Source organism: Lissotriton helveticus, chromosome 4_1, assembly GCF_964261635.1.
Source record: "Lissotriton helveticus chromosome 4_1, aLisHel1.1, whole genome shotgun sequence".
NCBI lineage: Eukaryota > Metazoa > Chordata > Amphibia > Caudata > Salamandridae > Lissotriton > Lissotriton helveticus.
Window position 1 is genome coordinate 579,901,652 of NC_136063.1, and position 25,920 is coordinate 579,927,571.

Here is a 25,920-nt window from a genome sequence, read left to right on the forward strand (position 1 = left end):
CTGTGGCAGAAAAGTCCCAACCAGTTTGCGACGAACAGCCTTGTTCAGCTTGATAAGCATTCTTCTCTCCAACCGGCGATGGTGCCTTACCCACGGCCGAGCTACCGTGCGCCGATAGATCATTGCATTAGGGCAGATTTAAGGCTTTCATAAATTCACAATAATTTACAGAAGTAGACCAGGAAATCGTACTTTTATAAAATATTTGTTAACTGTATTTTAGCACAAGCAAATATGCAAGTGTAGATTTGCTCAGGTGAAAATCTGTTTAGCGTTTACAAGTTCTCTTTCTTTCCATCCCCTGGAAGAAGTTTTACTTCTGCCACTGTCAGGACTAAATTTCCAATTTCCAATCTCTCTTTGTATGGGAAAAGATAAGAGAAGAGCTGGTGAAAACCTCTAAAACACGCAGGTTATTGGTTTTGCACATACTCAAAAGGGCATTCCAACCCTGGAACCATTGCTTACTGCTACCTCCAGTCCAACTATGTAAATATGTGGAAAGGTGGCAAAATACTACTACTATTCAAACGCTTCTTTAATGTGAGCCCTGGCATAATCAGAGAGGCTATTATCAGAGCTCTTATATAATGAGATTGCTTACAAAATTAATTAAAGGGACAAGTGGATTTTGTAACAGGACAAGTATATTTATGAAGCAACCTGTTCCATGGACAAGTAAATCTTTTATTAAATTACACACCCCTGAGTACCCTCTCTGAATTTCACATATTCTGATGGACAAAGGAGCAGCACTAAACATACCTGAAAAATGTAGGCATGCAGTTATTCAGAAGCTGCTACAAAATTATCTCACAGTTAAAGGTGAGGAAGTTACTTTTATGGTCAAGGCCCATGAAGCATTTAGAAATGAGATGTTATATTCATGGGTTATATTTCTAGCAGCAAATGAACGCTCAGGATTGTTTCAAACTTACAACTCAACTGATGTTTCAAATAACCATTCAGCTTACGAAGCACTAGAAATACCATTAACATACTAAGAACACAAAAATTAGTTTGAAGGCGCCTTACCACACACTGTAGAAAGAAATTTGACTAGGTCCCCTTAGTAATGAGGGAGCAACACAGCCTGTCTTAGTCAGCTACACACCAAATCCAAACATAGTGAATATGACAGCACCACAATTACGTAGATTGTATTCAAGTCTAGTCGGAATATATAGAAGTCTGACACAGTTTGTTTTGTCAACAATGACGATATACCCTGCAAGGGCTGTTCAAGATGCACAACGACAATTGGCTACACCAGGCATCAGCCCACAAACAAATGCAGTCCTGGGTAAAGTTCCCGTCAGGCTGGTGGAAATTCCGTTCAGGACTGCACAAAAAAGAACTAGTCCGCTTGAAGAAGTGTTTCCCCATACGGGAGCTCAGGAAAAGTACAGGATCCTTACAATATGCTTGCCAATGGGGGAAGACTACGCCACTTTGGGGTACAGTCTTTGCTGCAGTATATACTAGAACCCTAAGGCTACACCCTCATTAGCTGTTTTGCCAGCAACCCCTGCCCTGGACTTTGGGATGAAACTTATGGGCAATTTTTTTGCAGTATCTGCCTTTATGTGGAGTAACATTAATGGGGAAGTAGCAGCACAGGCTATACACCAATGCCTAAGGCATTTGGCTCCGGAACAGCAGGAGTGCGAATTACCTAAAATTATAGAATGAACCTATGCAACAGTTGGTAGAGATCATTTGGGAGCCAGATCTAGTAAACCATAAATTAAGAATAATTCTGATAAAAAAGAATGACTTGAAGCAAGCATCTGGGTCTTCTACTTAGGGCCCAATTCCAAACCGGTTAGGAAATCTTCCCGATCGAATCGGTTTGGAAATGGTTTCCGATCCACTCGGATCAGGAGAGTACGACCGCCCGAGTACGATACATCTGGATACTTCGAGATACGATTTGGTTGGACTCCCATTGACTTCAATGGGAGCCTATGTTCCTAACCGCATCGTAATCGGGCCCTCAGTTGGGAAGACACATTCCCATTAGGAGGCTTTCCTTATCGCATTGTAATCAGGCCCTAGGTGGGAATGCTTTCCTAACCGCATCGGAATCAGGCCCTTAGAAGAAGTGGGATAATAAGAAAAATATAGAAAAAACTAAAACCACGGGTGGATCTCCTCAACAGGAGAACTCTGAAAAGCGCTATAATTTGCATAACCATGATAATATTAAATGCATTAGGATACTTTCAGAAGTAATCCGAAAAACAGAGAGGTGGATGGTCAGAGCCCAGATCATTGTTGAGATAAAAGACCTTGCCAAGCTTCTGGCCAATAGTCTCTGAGAGGTGATCACCTCCCTGGTCCACCCAGATCCGTCCGGCTTCATGCCAAACAGACAGAAGTGCCTGTATTACGATACAGACCTGCAATGAACTGTTAAAATCTAGAATTGTAGTACGATACAGACTTGTATTATTTTTATGACAATTTAAAAAATTATTCTTTTTATAATAAATACCTTTTTGATAATATTGGTTTTGGATTATATTTCTACACTATATGGGCTTGATTAGTCTGGTTGTACTACAGTTGGTATGTGAGTGGCGATAGAGTGAGTTGAGAGGAGTATTTTCTATCCATTTGTGGAGGTAGCAAGGGAAAATTCCTTTCACTCCCGACATTAAGAAATACTAATGGGCGACACAATTAGTAGTATGACTAATTACTAGGCATTCGCCTCCTGATGATCCCGCCTTCAGGTTGGATAGGTTTTTGATGGGGAACGGGGGTGCTCTATAGCTAGATTTGAACCGAGAGTCTCCTGCGGCAGGCACTTGCAGTGGCCCGGGTGTGGATGACAGCCACATCATTCCTGGGCTGGAGGGAGAAGCCCACTGAAATGACCCCGTTGTGGTGTAGTGATTCTCTCAATCAAGTGCACAGTCTACAGGGCTTTAAGCCATGGAATCTCATAGGTGTATCCACGGTGGGCGATGTGTGGAGTGACAGCAACATGCTTACCTGGCGTAAATGCAGGCCCAATACAATTTGGCACCCATTGAGGCCTTCAGTTATATGCAACTTGGACATGCCCTCAGGACGCACATCCCCAGTGGCACTTCTGTCCCAGACTCCTCGCCTCTAGAGGACAGAGTCCTCTAGGAAGCGCTACCTAAAAAAACTGTCTCGCTCATCTACAAGAAGCTAATTAACAATTCACCTAACATCCTCACTACACTTAGGACAAAATGGGAGGGAGACTGTGATGACCGGGAATGGGAGGAGGTGTTAAGAGCCTTATCAAGAGTCTGCTTTTCGGCCTGCCAATCCTGCGCAGAATATTATCAGCTGCTAGATTACGGAATTGGACAGGGGCCGGAATTGAGACGGTGGGTGACTTATTTTTAGATGGAAATTTGATGCCCCATGATGAGATTGTACGAACCAATACAGTCCCAGATACATTATTCCTAACTCACGCTGCTATCACACAGTTTATACGCAAGCACTGGTTGTTGGACCAAAAGGAACCCCCTATTTCCCAGTTGTTACAGGCAATCCACATAATGGGTCATGGGAGGCACATGGTCAGATGGTTATACCGGGGGATACAGGAACATTTGGGCACCCCACTACTGGTCCTTTGTCAAAAATGGGAAACTGTGATAGCCAGGGTCCTAGAACATCCCAGATGAGTCTCTTGCAATATCCAACTTAAAACAATACTTAAAACAATTCAGCTGCTAATCCTGTACCGGGCTTACCTAACACCACAGGCGATACAGAAAATGTACCCTACCGCTTCCTCGGATTGTCCTAGATGTTTCCGTCCAGAAGATGCCTTTATTCACGTTACGGGTTGCCCCTCACTGAAAGGGTTTTGGACTGAAGTCACATTGGGCCTTACCCAAATTACTGAGCGCTTCCCTTGGACTATTATTGGACCTGCCTCTTGGGCCTTTTCCATCTCCCAAAGAAGGCGGTTGTATTACGCCGCTTTATGGCACTTGCCCTGATGCTGGCTAAAAGGCTAATCACAAAACGCTGGAAATCCCGCGGGGCTCCGGGAGAGGAAAAGTGGAGGGAAGAAGTTATCAATTGGGCCACTGCTGAAAGGGAGATGCTGCAGGGCGAGGACTATAGGGGACTGAGGAATAAGCAGATTAAATACTGCGGATAAGTCTGAAGACTGAAAGAATATTCGGGCCGTCCTTACCTGGAGCTCTTGGCTTGTGACCGATATTTTAAGTAGGGAGACATGTCCAATCGATCCCCTAGAGTTGGCGCACATAAATGCTATATGATGTACTGTTGCTAACTTTGTTGTTTGAAAATGCAATAATAAAAAAATATTTTTTTAAAAGAAAGAATTTGGGCTTGTGCCTGTCCTAGCCGTTGAAGGTACGAAAAAAGTCCTTCTCCCATCCTTGCTGGTTGCAAAAACAAGAGATTTGTGCCAATAGATCTTGTCAAACCGCATTATCTGGCTGATTCTACACAGCAGACCAAAAAGGCTCCTGGGTAGTTACCTGTCTCCTCTCACTACCATACAGGAGTGCTCTATGGAAGCTTTGTTCAGCGATGAAGATTCTACTCCCTTGCTGGGGACAGCTAACAAAGTATCCCTTCTACTTGTGCCTTCAACAACTACCATACAATCGACTTGTACAGAAACACAGATTTCACATCTGCAACCTGACAAAGAGGGTATTTACCGCAATGCAAAGTACCACCCTTGGAGTTCACTTCTAGTTCTACACAGCCTCCGGAGCTATCAAAAATAGATCCTACAGCCTCTGGTTATTGTATCAATTACAATGCCTTCTCTTTGGATTCATCTGACCCACCTCCACTTCCACAACTGAGGTAAATTGTGTGTATTCTACTTTTGGTTGAAGAAGACATACTTTTCCTTGTCCTTTGGATTGTTTTTTCCTGCTTCTGAACCAACACTATCTCCCAGAACACTCTGCTGTTGAACTGGTGCACCTGATTTAAACACAGCATTCCTCATCACACAAAGTGCGAAGAGCCCTTTCCCTGGTGAATATTTCTACTGTTCCGGTTCCTGAGGGAACTGTTTGGGATAGGGTATCATATATTTAGTCCAACTGAAGTTCTGCAAATACCCTATGCATTTCACTGAATTACATTATCACCCCTAGTTCTATCTCTGATGATTGGGACATTGATATTGAGCATGAGATGCTAGAAGATCTAGAACATTCAACTGTTTTTAATCCGGATGCAATTTAGGATGGTGCGTCGAATTATGATGAAATGTTCTGTTTTCAACGTTATGGTCACCATTTCCTGCATAATGCAAATACTCCATGTACAGTATTTAATTAAACACAATGGGAACACTGCCCTACACCACCACAAAACATTTTCACAAAAGTTTGGGTGCTTTTTCTAAACACACTACAGTTGGCCGAGGGTCTTAATATTCAGGCTCACGCCATCACCAGCAAAGAAAAATATGCTCACTGAGGCCAAGATATCCTGAGGGTGTGCTTGGAATAAGTCTGGCACAATCCTGACGTTTATGTCGTCCAGCAAACGCACAGTTTTACTGAGAAAGCATACAGCCGTACGACTTTCTTTCTGCCGCTGTTTTCCCATCTTTAATTTCCTGCTTATTCTCCCTTTTAGTGTTTTCCTCTCTTGCTCTTCGTCAAAGTCTGATGAGGTAAAATAAGTGCGAGTCCCCAAAAAATAAGTGTCAGTGGGCCCCACCATCAACTATAACTGCTCAAATTAAACACTATCATCAACTCAATTCATAAAATGGAATCTCTACCCAAACCTGTGTATGGTTACACTCAACCTTAAGATCAAGAAGTATCTCTTTAGGCAAACAGAGAAGAACAATTTACATAAATATGGGATAAACACCTTCCTCATTCATTTTGACAATGTTGTCTGCACTCATTATGGATTTTTATAAAACTATTTTACTCTACTAATAGGAGGGCTGTTAATAGTTTCTAAATCTCTTGTCGAAGGAGGTATTCAATGGTACTGATTACAGAGGGACAAGTAAAGTTATCTGTAGACCAGCTTAACACAACCATCATCGTGCTAATGAGACTTCGAAGGAAAGCAAATTTACTTAGCTGTAGCACTGAATATCACTGTCCAAATGCGAGATACACAAGACTTTATGTAACATGCAGCATTGTCATTATCTTTTGCAAATTCTAATGGACAAGTTCCTTACCTTCGAATTTTACAGGCATCAGGCTGGATCAGGAAGGTTTTTGCTCGAGCAATACCCCTGTGAGCCGGTAGGTGGCGTTGGTCAGCCCTCGGCACGGTGATGTCAGTTACTTTTCACAACTTTTGACACCAGGAGCACAGAGCCATGAAGTGCACTGAGAGTGGTGTGTTTAGAACTACTAGGGCCCTAAAAAGAACAGCCCTGACCCTAACAATCTGTTCGCATTGTGGGGTGGATGGGTGGGTAGGTTAGGAATCTGCAGCTAGATTATGCCTCTACCGGATAAAGAATTACTGAAGGTAAGTAACTTGTCATCTGATAGAGACATCTAGTCGTAGACTCCTTACCTTAGAATAGACACCCAAGCAATACCATCCCTCGAGGAGGGACTGCGGACAAGTTTAGACCAGCAAATCCTGTAAAACCGAGTGGCCAAAAAGGCCGCCCCGTTGGACTGGACTGTCCAGGCACTAGTGCTTGTTAAAATTGTACAGAGTTGACCACGTTTGCTGCCCACACAAATGTAAAGGACTGGAACTCCACATTACAATGCCATGGTAGCAGCCTTCGCTCTAGTGGAATGAGCCCTTAAGCCTTCAGGAGGCAGTTTTTGGCCAGAGCGTAGCAATTTTGCTGCAGAGGGCGACCCATCATGAGATCATCCTCTTCCGCACCGCACTACCTTTGTTTGCTCCAGCGTACCCCAAGAAGAGTTGGGCGTCCACCCGGAACTTATTTGTGCGGTCAAGATAGACCGATAATACTGTTTTTGGGTCCATATGGTGGCGTTTATCCTATTCTTTAGAGGGATGCAGAGGAGCGTAGAAAATGGGCAAGGCGACGATTGCCCCAGTGGAATGGAGTTACCACTTTCGGTAAGAAAGAGACCCTGGTGCGAAGCACCAACTTATCAGAGAAGATGGCCAGGTGAGGAGGCTTGGATAGCAGAGTCTGTAATTCGCTCACCCTCCAGGCAGATATTATGGCCACCAGAAAGGCTATTTTAATGGTGAGCAGTCGGAGGGGGCAGCTGTGCATAAGTTCAAATGGAAAAAACATCTGAAAAGTGAGAACCAAATGAAGGTCCCACTGAGGCATAATGAAAGGGGCACGAGGAAACATATGTACAAGCACCTTAAGAAATCTATTTACAATAGGGTATTCGAATAAGGAGGGTTGGTCTGGCAGCCTCAAGGTGGCAGAGAGAGACAAAAGTTACCCTGAGTGCCCAGAGGAAAGCTCTGCTGCATAAGGGTAACAATAAAGAGTAGGGCTTGGGAAAGGGAAGCAGAAAGAGGATCAATAGATCTTTCTGTACAATATTTTACGACTTTGTGCCACTGGCAGATGTACACGGTCTTGGTAGAGGGAGGTCCGGCTGCCAAAACAACATTATAGACTTCGGGAGGAAGGTCGAATGCTATCAACTGGCACCCCTCAATTTCCACACATGGACGAGTAGAGTTGACCGGTTCAGGTGGAGAACCCTCCCCTGCTGCTGCGACAGAAGATCTTCCTGAAGGTGCAGCCTGATCAGAGGATCGTTGCTCAGCTGGAGAAGCTCAGGATACCAGTCTCTCCGTGCCCAGTCCGGAGCCACAAGAAATATTTGGGCCCGGTCGCTCCTGATCTTCTTGAGCACTCTGGACAGGAGTGGTATTAGTGCAAAGGCGTACAGGAGGCCAGAGAGAGTGCTGCCTTGGAAACTCCAGTAGGTTTCAGAGTTCTTTGGCGGAGGGAAACCGATCTAACCAAGGTTCTCCCTACTGCTGAAAGAGACCTTACGCCACCTCCGGATGGAGGCGCAACTTGTGATCAGCTAAGCATCGATGGCTGAGTTTGTCCACCCCGGTGTTCAGGAAACCTGCCAGGTGTTGAACCACCAGGGAAATGCCCTGCTGTTCCAGCCATGTCCAGGGACAAGGGCCTCTAGACAAAGGGTCAACAACCCCACACAGCCCTGTCTGTTGCAGTACCACATGTCGGTGGTGTTGTCCGTGAACAATCAAATGATCTTTCCCTTTATCAAAGGAAGAAAGGCTTTCAATGCCAAGTGAATCAATCTGACCAAGTTGATGTGGAGTCGGATTCTGCCGGAGACCGGAGTTCTCAGATCTCCACCTCTCCCACGTGGCCGCCCAATCCCAGGAGTGACTCATCTGTCACTACTGTGTGGACTGGTTAGGGAAAGGAGAGGGGTCTGCCTCTGACCCAATCACAGCCTATTAGCCAGCACTGCAGGTTCCGTGCAATTCGCTTCAACATCTGGACCATGTCGGAGAGATTCCCCTGATGCTGCAATCACTGAAACTTCAAGTCCCACTGCAGAGATTGCATATGCCATCTGGCATGTGTCACTAGCAGGAGGCCATGAGACCATGCAGCCTCAGAGTAATTCTCACTGAAGAACAAGTTACTTACCTTCGATAACGCTTTTTCTGGTAGATACAATATCTGCCTGTGGATTCCTCACCTTGTGAATATCCCCCTTGCGTCAGCAACATTCGGAATTTTTTCTTCGTAGCACGCCGGCGTGGACGACGTCACAGGAGCACGGCATCGCGCGCGACTCCGTCTGACGTCACCGACTCCTTATCAGGCCCACGTCGGCGTGATGACGTCAGTTCCGCCCTTTTTTCCGTGCCTTCGAGGCACCCGGACGGACCAACGACAGCAAATATGCATATATACAATGTACACAGTACATACAAACCAAAATAGCACACAGTGCATAGCAAAGGCATCAAAACCCAAAATATAAACAAACAATAAAACCAGGTATAGCAGAGTGGACAACGGGGAGGCGGGTGGGCATGTGAGGAATCCACAGGCAGATATTGTATCTACCAGAAAAAGCGTTACCGAAGGTAAGTAACTTGTTCTTCTGATAGATACATCTGCTGTGTGGATTCCTCACCTTGTGAATAGAGTCCCACAGCAGTCCCCACTCCCGGAGGAGGGTGACCACTCTGCTATACCAGTAAATCTTGGAGAACAGTGCGCGCGAAATGGCCGTCCCTCCTCACCTCGGAATCCAAGCAGTAATGCTTCGCGAAAGTGTGGAGGGAGGCACAAGTCGCAGCCCTGCAAATGTCCTCAACAGGAACACCTCTAGACAAAGCAGATGTTGCAGACTTTGCTCTAGTTGAATGTGCTCTAATACCCTCAGGAGGGTCCTTACCCGCCAAGGAGTAGCAAATCTTGATGCACAGGATTATCCACCTGGAAAGTGTGCGCTTGTGCACCGCTCTGCCCTTCTTGTAGCCAGCAAAACCAACAAACAGCTGGTCATCCATCCGGAAGTCTTTAGTTCTGTCCAGATAAAAAGACACCGCCCTCTTAGGGTCCAAACGGTGAAGTCTCTCCTCCTCCTTGGAAGGGTGAGGATAGAAGGTAGGAAGGGTAATGGATTGTCCTAGATGGAAGGGAGTTACCACCTTAGGCAGAAAAGCAGCCCTGGTCCTGAGAACCAGCCTTTCAGCATGAATGGTCAGGATTTGGGGTTTGGAACTAAGAGCCTGAAGCTCACTCACCCTCCTTGCCGAGGTGATTGCTACTAAGAAGACCGTCTTGAAAGACAAAAGCCTCATGGGACACTTGTGTAAGGGTTCGAAGGGGGAACCCATCAAATAGGTTAACACAAGATTCAAATCCCAATGAGGAATAACAAAAGGAGTAGGAGGGAATCTATTAGTGAGTCCCTTCAAGAATCTTAAAACCACTGGAGACTTAAAAAGAGAAGGCTGATCCTGCAAACAAAGAAAAGCCGAAAGATACCCCTTGACCGTGGCAACAGCAAATCCTTGCTGCGCCAAAGAAAGAGCAAACTGCAAAATGTCAGACAAATGAGCCTTCAAAGGGTCAACATCTCTCTCCCTACACCAAGAGACAAATTTAGACCACCTATACGAATAAATGGACTTAGTGGAGTCACGCCTGGCAGAAAGAATGACATCCACCACATCGTGAGGGAGAGAAAAAGAATTCAAGTTGCCCCGTTCAATCTCCAGGCATGAAGGAGTAATGTCTGGAGGTGGGGGTGTAGAACCTGCCCCTCCATCTGAGAGAGGAGGTCTGCCCTGTGAGGGAGACGGAGCGGCGGGTGAGAGGAGAGGTGGAGAAGGTCTGTGTACCACACCCTTCTTGGCCAGTCCGGGGCGACCAATATGACTTGGGCCCGGTCCTGGCGAATCTTCCTCAGAACCCGAGTAATCAAGGGTATGGGAGGAAACGCCTAAAGAAGTTGATTCTTCCAACTCAACCGAAACGCGTCCCCCAAGGCTCCTTGCATCGGAAACTGGAGACTGCAGAATGACAGGCAGTGAGCATTCTCGCGAGTGGCGAACAGGTCCACCCGAGGAGTCCCCCACATCTGAAAGATGTCGTGAATCACCTCCCGGTGAAGCCTCCACTCGTGGTCGGCAGAGAACTGTCGACTGAGACTGTCTGCACGAACGTTCAGTACCCCGGCCAGATGATTTGCCATCAGACAAATCTGATGATCCTGAACCCAGGACCAGAGACGCAGAGCCTCTCTGCAGAGACACTGCGACCCTACTCCTCCCTGTTTGTTGACATACCACATCGCAGTCGTGTTGTCCGTCAGGACTTGAACTGACTGACCGCGAAGGGAAGGGAGGAAGGCCTTGAGCGCCAAACGTATCGCCCGCAATTCTAGAAGGTTGATATGAAGCAACCTTTCCTCTGGAGACCAAAGCCCTTTGACCTCCAGGTCCCCCAGATGAGCGCCCCACCCTGGAGTGGATGCATCCGTTATCACTGTGGCCACCGATGGAGGAAGTTGAAAAGGCTTTCCTTGAGACAGATTGCCTTCCACGCCCCACCAAGACAGATCCGCTGGCAGTATCTCTGGAGATCCTCACTGACTCCCTGAGATCTCCGTTGTGCTGATACCACTGCCAGCGGAGGCACCACTGGAGTGCCCTCATGTGCCAGCGTGCATGATTGACCAACAGAATGCAAGAAGCCATCAGACCGAGCAGACGAAGGACCTTCAAGACTGGAACAACCGCTCCATTGTAAAATAAAGGAATCATTTCCTGTATGTCGTGAATCCTTTGAGGTGGAGGGAATGCACGACATACAGTAGTGTCCAGTACCGCACCTATGAACAGGTTGCGCTGGGAGGGCACCAGGTGAGACTTGGGTACATTTATCGAAAAACCCAACCTGTGTAACAACTGAGTTGTCTCTTGCAGATGATGAAGCACATTCTCCGGCGACTCCGCTTTGATCAGCCAGTCGTCCAGATAGGGGAACACAGGAATCCCCGATCTTCTGAGATGCGCAGCCACCACTGCCATCACCTTGGTGAAAACTCGAGGCGCAGTAGTAAGCCCAAAAGGAAGGACCGCAAACTGGTAGTGTTGCGATCCCACCGTAAAACGGAGATACTTCCTGTGCGACTTCAGGATTGGGATGTGAAAATACGCATCCTGCAAGTCGATCGACACCATCCAGTCTTCTTCCATCAGCGCTTGGAGAACCTGTGCAAGTGTGAGCATTTTGAACTTCTCCTGTTTGGGATAGAGGTTCAAAATCCTGAGGTCCAGGATTGGCCGAAGTCTGCCATCCTTCTTGGGTATCAGGAAATACCGGGAGTAGCACCCCTGACCCCTTTCCTGCTCTGGACCCACCTCTATCGCACCCTTTCTGAATAGTGCCAGGACTTCTTCCTGCAGGAGAAGAAGATGGTCCTCCGAACAATAACCTTGGCAAGGAGGGTAATTGGGAGGGAACTCCTGAAAAGGAAGTGCATACCCATTTTCTACGAGATTGAGAACCCAAAGATCTGATGTAACCGATTGCCAATCTCGTAGAAAATGAGTAAGCCGACCCCCTACCGGACCCACATGATTCAGAATGGTGGATCTAGGGCTGCTTTGCTGATGTAGGTGGGGGTTGGGTATTATTGGAGGAAGTAGAGGAAGAGGAGAGCTGACTACCACGTCCACGACCCTTCTGTCTACCTCTATAAGATTTGTACAGAGGGTTCTGCTGCTGCTGCTGTTGTTGCTGACCTTGTCTGAAGGGACGAAAGGAGGATCTACCAAACCCTCTAAACTTCTTAGTGGTAGAACCTCTTGTCTGGAGACCCAAAGATCTTGCAGTAGCACGGCTATCTTTGAATCTCTCCAAAGCCACATCCGCCTTCTTCCCAAAAAGGCCTGTCCCATCAAAAGGCAAGTCCAACAACGTGGATTGTACATCTGCAGAGAAATCAGAGGATTTCAGCCATGCCGCCCTTCTGGTGGCAACAGTAGAGCCCATTATCCTGGCAACAGAGTCTGCTGTGTCCATCCCACTCTGAATCACCAAACGGGCAGCAGCTTGAGTATCAGATACCACTTCATTAAAGTTTTTTCTGTCATCCTCTGGAAGCTTAGATGACAACTGCTTCACAGAGTCCATCAACGCATGAACATATCTCCCCAAAAGGCAAGTAGCATTAGTGGATTTTAGAGCCATGCTACCTGAGGAGAAAATCTCCTTTGCAGACTGATCCAACTTTTTAGAGTCCTTGTCTGCTGGCACCTGAGGAAAAGAACCTGCAGACCTGTTGGAACAAGCGGCCTGTACCACAAGACTCTCTGGTGAAGGATGTGAAGAGAGAAACTCAGGGTCACCAGGTGCCACCCTGTAGCGTCTTGCCACAGACCTTGAAACAGCAGGAGCAGTCAACGGTCTCTTCCAGACCTCCTTTATCGGATCAGTCAAAGCCTCAGTAAATGGGAGTGTAGGCTCTATAATAGAAGAAGGAGAGTGTAAAACCTCTGTAAGGATGTTAGGTTTATACTCCACAGTAAGTAAGGTCAGATTGAGTAGATCTGCAGCCTTTCTAATAACCACATGGTAGGGTGCCACGTCTTTAGATGGTGCATCAGAAACAGATGGTAAACCCCACTCAGGAGAGAGTTCCAGACCACTAGCACTATGAAGGTCTTCAAAACAATCACCTTGATCTAAAAGTTCACCTTCTTCAACATCAGTCTTCACATCTCTTTTCCTCCAAGAGACGCTGAGCCCTGCGCCTCGACCACTCCACACGAACCGAAGTCGATGGATCCGGTAACGACTCCGACGGAGCCGGATCCGACGTCGAAAGAGGAGCCGGGGCAGATGGAGGACGAGACTCACGGATCGGCGTGGTACCTCGATCCAAATTACGAGGTCGATCCGGAGTCGGCGAAGCCGTATGCGGAGTCGAAGACCTCGGTGGAGCCGTACCGAGCCAAGGTGTGTAAGGCGCCGGCATAAACGGCATAAAAGGAGCTGGAGCATAACTTTGAGGAATGCCCAAGTTGAAAGACAATGAACCCATGGGACCAGTCGGCGCACCAGTGGGGTACATTGCTCTCGAATAAACTCCAAACATCGCATTAAGGAAATGCGAGGGGTCCTGTCCTGGACCAGGAAAGGGAGGATACGAACCTACTGGATGTTCTGGAGGAGGATGTTCCGACATCGGTACTTTCTGACCCTCTTGATCTACAGGGGCTTCTACCGGAGTCGGAGCTCGAGGAACTTCCTCTTCATCTTCATGCTCCGAAGAATGGTGTGACACCGGATCCGGTTCTTGCTCCGGAACCGGGGAACCTCCGATAGACTGTAAGGGAGAAGGAGATATGAAGTCCTTGTGATGTTTACGAGACTTCTTCTTCGAATCCGAAGACTCTTTCCCAGAATGATGTCTGGAACTGTGTTTTCTCCTCTTGTGTTTCCTCTTAGAGGAACTCGAAGCATGACCCGAAGCCGACTTGGATCCAGACCTCGACCTCTCTCTGGATCTCGACCTCGCTCTGGACCTTGACCTCGAAGCCGACCTCGATCTCGACTTCGAACGCGACTTCTGTCTCGACTTCGAGCGTCTCGACGTCGACCTCGAAGATCTCCCAGTCTCTCTACCCTTTACCTTCGCAAGAAGACGTTTTGCTTCACGTTCACGTAACGCCTTAGGATTCATCTTGAAGCAGGATCGACAGTTTTTAACATTGTGGTCCGATCCAAGACACCATAGGCAATCGTTATGAGGATCGGTGATCGACATCATACGAGCGCAAGATCCACATTGCTTGAATCCTGTCTTCCTCGACGACATTCTCGACGAAGAAGGAGTAAACAAAGATGAAATAGTAATATTATAACTAGTAGAAGATGCAAAGTATCGCAGAAGATCCCAGAAACCGTTAGCGTCGACGACGCGGAAAAAAGGGAACTGACGTCATCACGCCGACGTGGGCCTGATAAGGAGTCGGTGACGTCAGACGGAGTCGCGCGCGATGCCGTGCTCCTGTGACGTCGTCCACGCCGGCGCGCTACGAAGAAAAAATTCCGAATGTTGCTGATGCAAGGGGGATATTCACAAGGTGAGGAATCCACACGGCAGATGTATCTATCAGAAATCCACGATAGAGGCTAAAACAATGGTACCATAGCCTGAATATCCTGGACTCGCTGCTCATGAGGATAAGCCCGAAACTGCACTGTGTTCAGAACAGCTCTGATGAAAAGGAGCATCTGAGAAGGAGTCAGGTGTGACTTCGGAACGTTGCTAGAGAACCTCAGTGAGTGCAGAAAGTTTGTCTAGTGTGGAGGTGGTACAAAAGGGGGTGTGATGGACGGAGAATCTGAACCAATCAAACACTCCCACCCAGTCAACAGATCTGGGTTTGATCCATCACCGTTCTTTAGCCCACTCTGCCACCCCAGTTCAGACATGGCCATATGCAAATCAGTCTGACCCTGTGCCTCATGGGAACAGTCCAGTCCAGCCTGAACTGCCAAGCCATGCCTTCCCTGGACCGGAAACAAGCTTCCGAGGACCGGTTTCTGGCATTTCAGCCGTCTTCAGCCCGGCTTGCTTGAATCCAGTGGCAAAGTGAGCAAGTGGGAGAGGACAGCATGGGGAGAACTCGCCTTTGCTGCGACCACCACCATCACCTTCGGCAAGGGCAAAGTGGAGCACCATGAAATGGAAATGCTCGTGGTCTTCTGTAAACCGCAGATGGGCAGGTAGGAGGATAATGTGAAAATAAATGTCCTGCAAGTCCAACCGTACCATGCAGTCTCCTGGGTCCAGGGCAGACAAGACCTGAGGTAGAGTGAGCATTTAGAACTTTTCCTTTTTGAGGAAGTAGTAGAAGGTTTTCAGATCTAGGATAGGACAAAGGCACTTGTCCTTTTTTGGGACCAGAAAGTAGAAGGAATCGCAACCACAGTCTCCTTCTGGCACCAGAACCCTCTCTATGGGCATCCCTAGGCCACAGACCCAGACTTCCTCCTGGAGCAAGTCTACTAACGCGATCTACCAGTGCAAAGGGGTATTGCTCGCCCAAAATACTTCCAGATTCAGCCCGACGCCTGGGAAATTCTTAGGTAAGGAATCTGCATGTCTCTATCAGATAACGGAAACATATCTCTATAACAAAGCCTTTCAGAAAAGAAAATGGTTTACAAAACCCATAAAAATGTATTACCACTTGTACCATGCTAGCCATAAAAGCTGAAAAGCAGATCTCTCATTTTAACAAGACAGTGGAAGACCAGCTACAGAATGGAGCATAGTCACAGTTATCCAAGTTTCATTTAGATGATTTACGTAAGATAGCAGTGTCCCATGTTCGAACTCTTCTTCCATTCTGAACCTTCAACAGAATTGCACGCTCATCCCTTCCCTAAAGGAATTACACACATACAATTTGAATAACCAAAAATGTATATGCTGAAACAACAGATCTACTTGAAGGTCAGTCTTGAAGCCAAGCATGTGAATGCTAAATTCCTGTGTGCATTTCGATTGGTTTCTTTCTTCGACTCTATCTGAAGAAACATTCTCTGACAAACATGGAAGCCTTGGCTTCCTACTCCTGTAAAACGCAACAGTGACAAACCACAAAGATGGGTCAACTGCCCCATTACATATCTATGGGCAGATGATTCAATGGCAGTTTTGGCATCAGCTGTTTTAATGTTTCCAAGACTCCATATATGTAACTTGTATATCAATAACCTTCTTAAGTTGCGCGGTTTTCTTAATAAAGAAGTCAACAACCTAGGATGTGCTGACACTGCAAATGGAACAGAATATACGTCCGATGAAAGAGGGCAGGGCAGAGAAAAATACAGTAGAAAATGAAAGTACCATACTTCAAGATAAGCCACACAGAACGGTACAAATGATGAAAAGGGTGCAAATGTGAGCATGTTTAAACCCTTGAAAATTGCTGTATTATACAAATCATCAATTATTTTTTAAAAAACCTCCATAAAAAGTTTTGAAGAGAACATTTATACATAAATATTATTTCCCAACCAAAATTATCACTTATATTATTACCCATCAACCTCAGTAGGTAACTTTTTAACTCACTTAGCAATCTTGCCACCAAAGATACTGTACTCTATTTGCCAAGAAGGTTAAAAACCAAAGTAAAAAGCATTATAAAAGATACATCATAGGACTGTGTGTTATAAATTAGAAATACACCAGTGCTTAGTAAACAAACTAAAATAAAATACTCAGCAGACAGGGAAACAATCAAAGCACCTTTGTGAATAGATGGGAGAAAGCCCAGGCAATCAGAAGAAATGGCAGGCTCTGAGATAAAAGAAATATAATATGTACAGACCTAAATCATTGGGGATGATAGCCTGAAGTAACAAATCCTATCACTTACAACAAATACCTACCATCTTGCCAAGAAACCAAAATAACAAGAGACTTACCTTGAGTAGTGCACTTTTTGGTGGACAATATCAAACCACATATTGCTTCCCCTTTGATTATTCCCAGACACCAGACTTGATTCAGAATTTTTCAGCAATGTTCCATGCAGGGCAGTAGATGACACCCTAAGGCTTGGCGGTGACTAAATAATGCCCCAGAAGTGATGAAGTGGAGATGCATTTAAATGCCACCCCTGTGCACTGATGTCCATTTCTTAATCCTCCTTCCCCTGTGCTTCTTGTTGTGGAGCGCTATGAACAAATTACAGGTGACAGTGGAAACTTATATTGACGTTCAGGAGTCCACTTAGCAAAACAAGGGAGGTGGGAAGGCAGTGAGGAATCACAGAAAGCATGTTACTGAAGGTATGTAACTTGTTATACTGATGGACACTTTTAATAGAAGATTCCTCACATTTAGAATAGATATGATAGCTGTACCTCTCAAATGTGGAGGGTATCATGAGTGGACTGAGATTGGGAAGTCTTGCAGGGCTGAATGGACAAAATGGCCCTGCTATCACACCAAGCTGTCAAGGAAGTAGGGATGCTTAAATGTGCGAACTGATGCCTATTTCGCAACCTGAAAGATATCCAGAACCGGCATATCCCCGTAGCCAATGCCATTGTAGCAGCCTTGGCCTTAATAGTTTGAGGCTACAGGCTTTATGAAGACTTCTTAGCCAGCATGTAGCAGATTGTAATCCAGAGATCTAGCCAACTGGATTTAGTCCTCTTTTGCACAGCTTTGCCTTTCTTGGTGCTAGTGAACCCAACAAAGAGCACATCATATAGACAATGGTTTTTTGTCCAATTTAGAAAGCCATAGGGTCAAACTGGTGGAGCCTCTCCTCCTCTTCGATATATATGCTGCCGAAAAATGGCTGCAAAATGATTGATGGACTGACATGGAAGAATACCACCACCTTTAGCAGGAATGTAGCCTGAGTCTGCAGCACTAATTTGGAAGTAAATGAAGTAGGAAGGATGCATGGAAAGCACCTGTAGTTCACAGACACCCTACTCAGAAGTGATGGCAATAAGAAAGACTGTCTTGATTGTCAGAAGTCATAGTGAGCAACTGTGCTTAGGCTCAATGGCCTGAACATAAGGAACATCAGAACTAGACTTCGGTCCCATTGAGGAATGACACATTGTCATGAAGGGAACATACACGTTTGGCTCTTCAGACAATATATCAGTAGTGAGGATTTAAGGAGGGCTGGTCTGGAAATTAAGAAAGTTGAAAGTGCAGAGAAGTAACCTTTGACTGTGCCCACTGCAAACCAGTGCTGGGCTAAAGACAAAACAAACAACAATACATCTGAGAATTTGGCATGCAGAGTCTAGATAATGAACCATACCCACTAGGCCACAAACGTATCCCAGCGCATGCCGAAATGGACTTCAACGGGCGTCTGGCTGAAAGAATGACCTCTACCACTTCAGAAGGCAAGTCAAAATAATTTAGCTTTCACTGTTCTGTCTCCAAGTAGGGAGGTGTAATAGATTCGGATGCATTATCCATCTGGTATTGAGACAGGAGGTCCCCTGAAGTTGTAGCTGTAACAGTGGGAAAATGGTTAGGTGCTCCGAGTACCTCACTCTTCTGGTCTAGTCCGGGGCTACTAAGATGACTTGGGCACAGTCTGCCCTGCCTTTGTTTAGAATTCGAGGCAGGAAAGCAGTGATGGGAACAAATACAAGAAACCAGTTTCACTTGGAAAAACTCTTCCTAATGACCTTTGGGGAGGAACCTACAGTGTGCAGAAGCTTTTATACTGTGAGTTCCCAACAGTGGCTAACAGATCTAGCCAGGGCACACTCCGTTTGTCGAAGAGGCCCTGTGCCATCTCAGGATGGAGATGCCACTTGTGGTCAACGTCTGCTCAGAACATCTACCCTGGCGTTCTTGGATCACATTAAGTGGATCGCTACCATAAAGATCTGGCAGCTCAAACCACCTCCACTGAAAAAGGGCCTCCTGGTACAGTATCCAGGACTCCACCCTGCCCTGCTTGTTGCAGTATCACATGGCGGTCATGTTGTCTGGTAAGATTCATACAAGCCCTTTTCTCAATGGTCGACAGGAAGACTTTCAAGGTCCAATGGATTGCATGCAGCTGACAACGTTTTTAGATCTGGTACACGCTCAGGCACAGAAGGAATTGGCATGGACCCGGGGCCAGTAGCATCTGGAAAATTTGGAGCACTGCTTCCTTGAAGGTGATTACCTGCTATAGGCTGGACCGAGGAAATCGGGCCATGCCAGCCCCAAATGTGGAACTGACTCACACTCAAAAGACTCCAGTCCTTTGAGTGACGCCCTTGCAACTTCTTGCCACACTGAGTGTCGGGATGGGAACAAGTCCTGTTGAGCTTTCTTGCACATATTATGTCACATGTTTTACTTATTTAAACAAATATGAGCGGGAAAGAGACTTCCCGCGGGACCAAACTCGCGACGGTGGTCAAGAACAGTTTTGTAACTTAGAGAGGCAACTCTGTTTTGAATGCAAACTCAAATGCTTAGAAAACGGGGTAGCACTTATATGTGGGTCTGAATTATCATTTCTAGGAACGAAGTCACAGGGAGCACTGCTAAAAAAAAAATCTTAGGATCACATCCGGGCCTTGGGAATAATCTAACTGTAAAAACTATGTGGTTAGAATTATCAATCAGAGTGTGTGTGTGTAGTGTGAGCATATATATATATATATATATATATAAGACACTGAGGAAGCCGTTTCTCGGCGAAACGCGTTTGTCTTTTCCTGGGGCAGGGGGTCTGCTATTAAATCTCTGAAACATCTACAGTTTGGAGTGCCGTCTGCTTTCTACGATATCCAGTGAGCGTGTGTTGATATATATATATATATATATATATACATAAATGTATAAATAAAAACAAATTGTAATGAAAATATGGTCAATGATAATTCACCCTGGTGCTTTCCATGAGGATATGTGCTATAGAAGAAGCATCCAGTTAAGAACAAAGACTGACAAAACCAAATACATATACAGACAAACAGTCCAGTTTCATTTCATAATGTATCTGCTTTATATGTATCTGAACATTGTTAATTAGAAGTATGCAAAGCAGAGTATTCTCTCGTAAACAATACTTTTTCATCCAGCTCCTTTCTCCCAGTTTTCTTGTCCTGTTCATAGTATCGTTGAAGTTCAGCTTCCTGTTTTTCTTCTTCCTCTTTCCTCTTCCTTTCTGCCTCTTTTCGCCTTTCCTCAGCTACGCGAATAAGTTCTTCGTTCTGCAATCTTTGCTGTAAAGATAATATACCAGTTGAACTCAAGAAAGGTCTAGAGCCCAACATATATAATAGAAGAACACTCTATATAGAGAACACCACACACTTAAAACACAAAATCTATGACAATTAGGAAAGAAATGAAGGAACAGCAAAAGTTACATTTAGATTTAAATGAACATGTTGTGAAGAATTTGTATTACTTTCACATGTCGCATCCATGGAATGAGACTTCCAGAAATCACACAAGGTAAGCCTCTCACAAAAACGTAAATATTCATAAACATATTACATAGTGGCAGTAGCCACTATATAGTTACAGTTAGGATTCCAAGAGAGGAATTCCTCAGATTGGGTTATGATGAGAAGGTTTGGGGTGATTCGTTAAGGGGTGCAAAGAAAAAAGGAGGGCATCGAAAAAAGTTTTCTGCAAATACATTTTCCATAGACTAGTTAAACAGATATATTGACAAAATGGATTTTGATGACGTTTGGCAGGAATATAGATTATGGTGTGGTAAGGGTACTTTGTTAGTAGATCTAAATTGGTTCAGGAGTTTTTTAAGTAGTAAGAGATAAAAAAAATAGTGATATATTGGGCTCCAGTATATAGCGATACCTGGTGATGACAAAAATAATATGAATGGTGTGAGGAAATGGGGTATATAATATGGTGTGTTTGTGCCACATCACCATGTAATACACTTACCAGCCCCTTTAGGACCGGTAAGTTTTGTTCATTAAATCTTAAACTCAACCCTGGGTAGCTGGGGGTCTGAGCAGCAAAGCTTACACATTGGAACAAGAGTAAAGCATTTAAAAAGCACCTAAACAACTGAAGAAGTGATCAATGAGACATTCAAGAAATCTGGCACCAATTTAATAAAACAGACTGCATTTTTATGTAGTGCTAGACTCCAAAATGAAAAAGATCCACCGGCGATATGGAATTTACAAGATATAGTAATTCAAAACATTTTGCTCAACCACAAACAATTATAGCGCTCACAGAGTCCCTTTGGGCAACCAAGTCCAGTAGGGAGCATGTCAGGGGACCAGCAAGGCCAGCAGAAACAGTTACCATAGCAGATGAAGCAGTTCTCAGTCAGTTCCAGGCACTTTATCGCCTTTACAATGGATTCCTATGAAAATGGTCCTGATGCAAGGGATGAAGAATGCTGAAGCTGCTGAGGATGTAATGTGGTTTCTGGGGATCTTCCACCAGCTACTCCTCAGTCCACAAAGGGGGTGAGGCAATCCTGGTGAAAGGGTCAATGGCCCTCTAAGCCCTCTCAGTGCTGGTAGAAGGCCAGTCGCCATTGGGCTACAAGTCACCCAGTATTGCAGTCACAGTCAAATCCTTCCCTGGGCAATATATCTGCTTCTGGGCAATTAGGCTGCATTCAGATGACTCTTCTGGGCTCAGAGAACAGTGGTGCAACTTGATTGTCTGGTCCCAGTCTCTGGTGCTGCACGGCAATGGTTGGCAGTGGTATGAAGATTTTGGATTACCAACTTGCCCAAGCAGGCTTTTCCGCTGTTGTGACTCTGCTGTGATCAGGATGTCAGTACACCAACAGCTGGAGTCAGTTTGCTTGCAATTAGACGTAGATGAAGTGTTCATATTTTTTAAATGTTGATGATAAGTGCGTGTGTATGAATGTAAATAGAAATGTGGCCACAGAGTGATGCTATTGAATAATGTTGCAATGTGTTATTATGAAATGTTATGTTTAACGTATGACTGAAAAGATAAACGGACAGATTTCTTGTTTGTAAGGACTAGTGCAAAATAAATTCGATGGAGAAATATTGAGTAGACAGATAAAAAGTTACATTGCAAAAGTTGTTAGAAATATTGGGGATTATGGAGACTTCCTTAGAGCGCATGCAAAAGAACTTTCCAGGTGAATGGAAAAAAATACAAAAATATTGTCAGTAGTGGTTTAAGGCTACTAAGAAGCGCACAAATCCCTGGCCAAAGAAAGTGACATTTGATGACAAATTATTAAAAAACGTTGCTACACACCTTAAGAGTAAATATGCAGGAGCTAAATTGCAGAAGTGAGAAGCCTTAAGATGAGTTTTTTTTGTGAGACAAGAAGGGACTCCTCAAATGTTGATACCCATAGTACCCTATCCCCTCTCCCACCTCCCTGTGACTCAATGAGTACTCCTCTTAGGGTGCCTGGTATTTATCCACTGACACAGCTACAGGAAGCTGCAGTGGAATTTGAGAATCCTAAACTTAAGACCCCTTCACAATCCCCAAAGGAATCACCTAATATTGCCCCACAGATGTCAAAGCCAAGACATATGAGTACTCCCAGACAACACGTAAGGGTGGGTGACTCTAAATTTTCAGGACAAATGGAAGCACATTTGCACTACATTTAGATCCAGCCTCTTCCCAGGAGGGTGGAGGTGAAGAGCAGGGTCAAGGAGACAGGTGACAATCAGTCACATGCTTCATCAGCAACAATACACTTATTAGAGAAGAGGAATGTAACAGGTAGGGTAGTTAGGGAGCAGATGTTTACTCCACAACTAAGAGATGTAGATGTTGCTAGATGGTGTAGACAGGGTGTAAGTACGGCACAATATCCAGTATCTCAAAAAAGAGATGAGGTTTTTCGGAAGTCTGACCATAATTTACCACCTTGGCAGAAGGAGAAGGGGAACATAATAGTTTAACCAGAAAGCGTTCAGGAATGGTTATCACAAACTGAGGACAGAAGGGTTGCAAGAGAAGTAAGGAGAGAAGGATATTGTGATGATCTTTCAGGGCAGAATCAGAGATGCTTTGGGAGAATGGCAAATACAGTAGAGTCCATACATAGGTGCCTAGATAACATGGGTAAAATAATTCAATCTCCAGAGAATAGGCTCTCTACTTATGACATTAATATTCAAGAAATGCCTCTTACTGATCTTGACCAAACAAAGGGTGCAGTGGGATTACATAACCACACCAATACTAGAGAAGAACAAGACATGTTCTCTAGAACTAGGAAACCACAGGCAACAGAGCTTGAGCGGTTGCAGTTTCAGGGAACACATGGCCAGCCAGATCCCAGGATCGGATCTTGTGAAGATACGAGAGGATTGACACTAGATGATAGGCCAATGCAGGAAATAAGTGTTCAATCTTATTTTTTTTTTTAAATACATTTTATTGTTAACACCGCTAACTCCGAGTACACAGCTGCAGGCCTGCAACCACATGGGCCGGCCGCATAGCATATCTATGTCAGATGAACAACAATACTATTTGACACAGCCCATCAGTCGACAACCCGGGGGTCCGGCGGCGAGTTCGATATAGCATCTATTCGGTTCGTAGTCACAACCGCAAAAAGCACTATTCGCAAGCCTCATGTCTCAGTGCTTCCCGCAACTGCGAGTGCAGTCCCGCCCTTCCCCCCATTATCCGCAGTTGATATTCAGGATAAGTACGTTCATGACTTAGCTAACCACCAATACCTACCCCAACCCCTCAACAGCCCCCCCTCCCTCCAACTTTGTGAAGATCAGTGTGTGCGGCTACAGAGTGCTTACTCCCAATTTGTCCAGCTCTGTAATATAGCTGCCCTTAGTCTCAGTGTACTCCTCCGCAATGTCTATATCACATCCTAAAAAATCCTTAGTGAGTGTCTGACCCCACTGTAGTACTCCGACTAACGTAGAGGTGAAAGTTAGTCTGTGTTGCAACCTCGCCTGTCTATTCCACGTACTCAGCACTCACCATCTCACTCTGCCCAGCACTTCATTCTTCGAACCATTCTCACGGCTTTCAACTCACTCCAGCCGGGGATCAGGCATCAAGTCATTATCGGCTTGCTGACCCATAGCCGTCTCCTCCAAGCCTGCAGACTCCCCACCCTCCCTACCATGGAGGTAGGTTTGATACAAGGCCCAAAATTTTTTAGGGCGACTCTTAGGGGGAAGCAGTTTGCTATAGTGTTCCGCTTGTGTACTACAGTACAGCATGTATCTCGCCCATCTGCTTCTGGTGGGGAGCGGACCTCTCATCCAACAGTGTGCTACCACTCTCCTAGCCATCAGCATCCCCATATCCATGAGTCTGCGGAGTGCTACTGGGAATCGCCTGGAGTTGCCAATCAGCGCCAAGCCCGGTTCCAGGGGGATGTCGACCTCCAGAATTCTACTCATTTCGGAAAACACTTCGCCCCAAAAGGTCTGGACACCCGGGCAGTTCCATGCCAAGTGCAGGAAGTCCGCATTATCAGCGTGGCACCGCTCGCACTGTGCTGTGGGTCTCAGTCCGTATCTGTGGAGTCTCTCCGGGGTGTAATACACTCTCTGCAGAAATTTAAAGTGGATCAGTCTATGCCTGCCATTAAGCGATATGCGCTTCGTACTTTCGCAACAATACCGCCATGTCTCATCATCGAGCGTCAGTGCGAGGTCTCTCTGCCACTCCAACCTAGCTTTTACAAGTTGATTCTCCCCTCGCGACCCAGCCACTCGATATAGGTTCGTGAGGAGCTTCCGCGGCTCCCTAGTCTTGATGACATACGTCAGTTCAGGGACGTTGGGGGGCTCCGCCATGTCCGGGCCCAGCAGTTCCGAAAACGCACTTCTCGTCCTATGAAAGTGGAAGCGTTGCATCAGTGGGATCTCAACCCGATCGCCACATACCTGATCCCAGGTTTTAACGACTCCGTCCTGAAAAAGGTCACCCACTCAGCTGAGACCCAGCTTCGCCAGCTCTCTAGTGACCCCCCTGTCCGTCATGAGTGGTAGCAATAGCAACCATTCCAGCGGCATCTCCGTAGAGTATAGCAATGCTCCACCCCGCCTCTGCAGTAGGGAGTGCCATGCGTGGTTGGTAGCTGTAATGGAGTCTAACACTCCTATCCTACGGTTTGGTGGCCTGCAGATCGTGGCTGGAAGTGCCAGCGGCGACGCAAATAGTCTCTCCATACGGACATGCGGGATCTTCGGATCCCCATGAATCCAGGTGTGCAGGTGTGTAGCCTGGGCTGTTCTGTAGTATAGTTCAAGGTCAGGAGCCGCTAAGCCGCCCATATGATAGGGCAGCGTCAGGGTAGACCACTTGACTCTCGGCTGTTTGCCCGCCCACGCCAAGCTGATCATAAGGCTTGTTAACCGTTGAAAGAACGCCTTAGATAGCACTATGGGGAGAGCGTTGAAAAGGAACAGGAACCGCGGCAGGACCACCATTTTCATATTAGCTATTCGACCCATTAGCGTGAGTGGCAGCTTACTCCAGATCGCTATATCATCTTCTAGTTTGCTGACCGCTCTACCGTAATTCTGACTAATGAGCAGGTCCGGGACCATGTGAATCTGTATACCTAAATACCTAATCAGGTCTTCTGACCACTGCAGAGGGTAATCCGTCTCCACCTGACTGGTCACAGGAGTAAGCGGCAGCACCATGGACTTTGTCCAGTTAACTTTGAGGCCAGACAGCGCACCAAACCGCACAATCTCTCTCAGCATCGGGGGGAGTGTAGTAGCCGGGTCGTGCGCGTACAGTAGCGTATCGTCCGCATACATTGAAACTACTATTTTGTAGGTTGGAAAGCATATGTCCCTGTGACCATGGTATTCCCTCAGGGCGCAAGCCAGCGGTTCCGCCGCTAGGGCATATAGCAAGGGAGACAGGGGGCATTCCCTGTCGGGTCCGTCTGCCTATATGGAGGGGTGTCGAG

The 25,920-nt window shown here is 46.0% G+C and overlaps 1 protein-coding gene across 7 annotated transcripts in view; it reads right to left on the reverse strand.

Annotated features, from left to right (window-relative positions):
- Positions 1-25,920, reverse strand: part of CSPP1 (centrosome and spindle pole associated protein 1) — a 1,229,219-nt gene that overhangs the window by 298,939 nt on the left and 904,360 nt on the right. For all 7 annotated transcript variants that reach the window (XM_078687197.1, XM_078687198.1, XM_078687199.1 and 4 more), the window contains one exon: positions 20,078-20,233. In XM_078687197.1, coding sequence (XP_078543323.1) covers positions 20,078-20,233 — 156 coding nt within the window. The remainder of the gene's footprint in view (positions 1-20,077; positions 20,234-25,920) is intronic.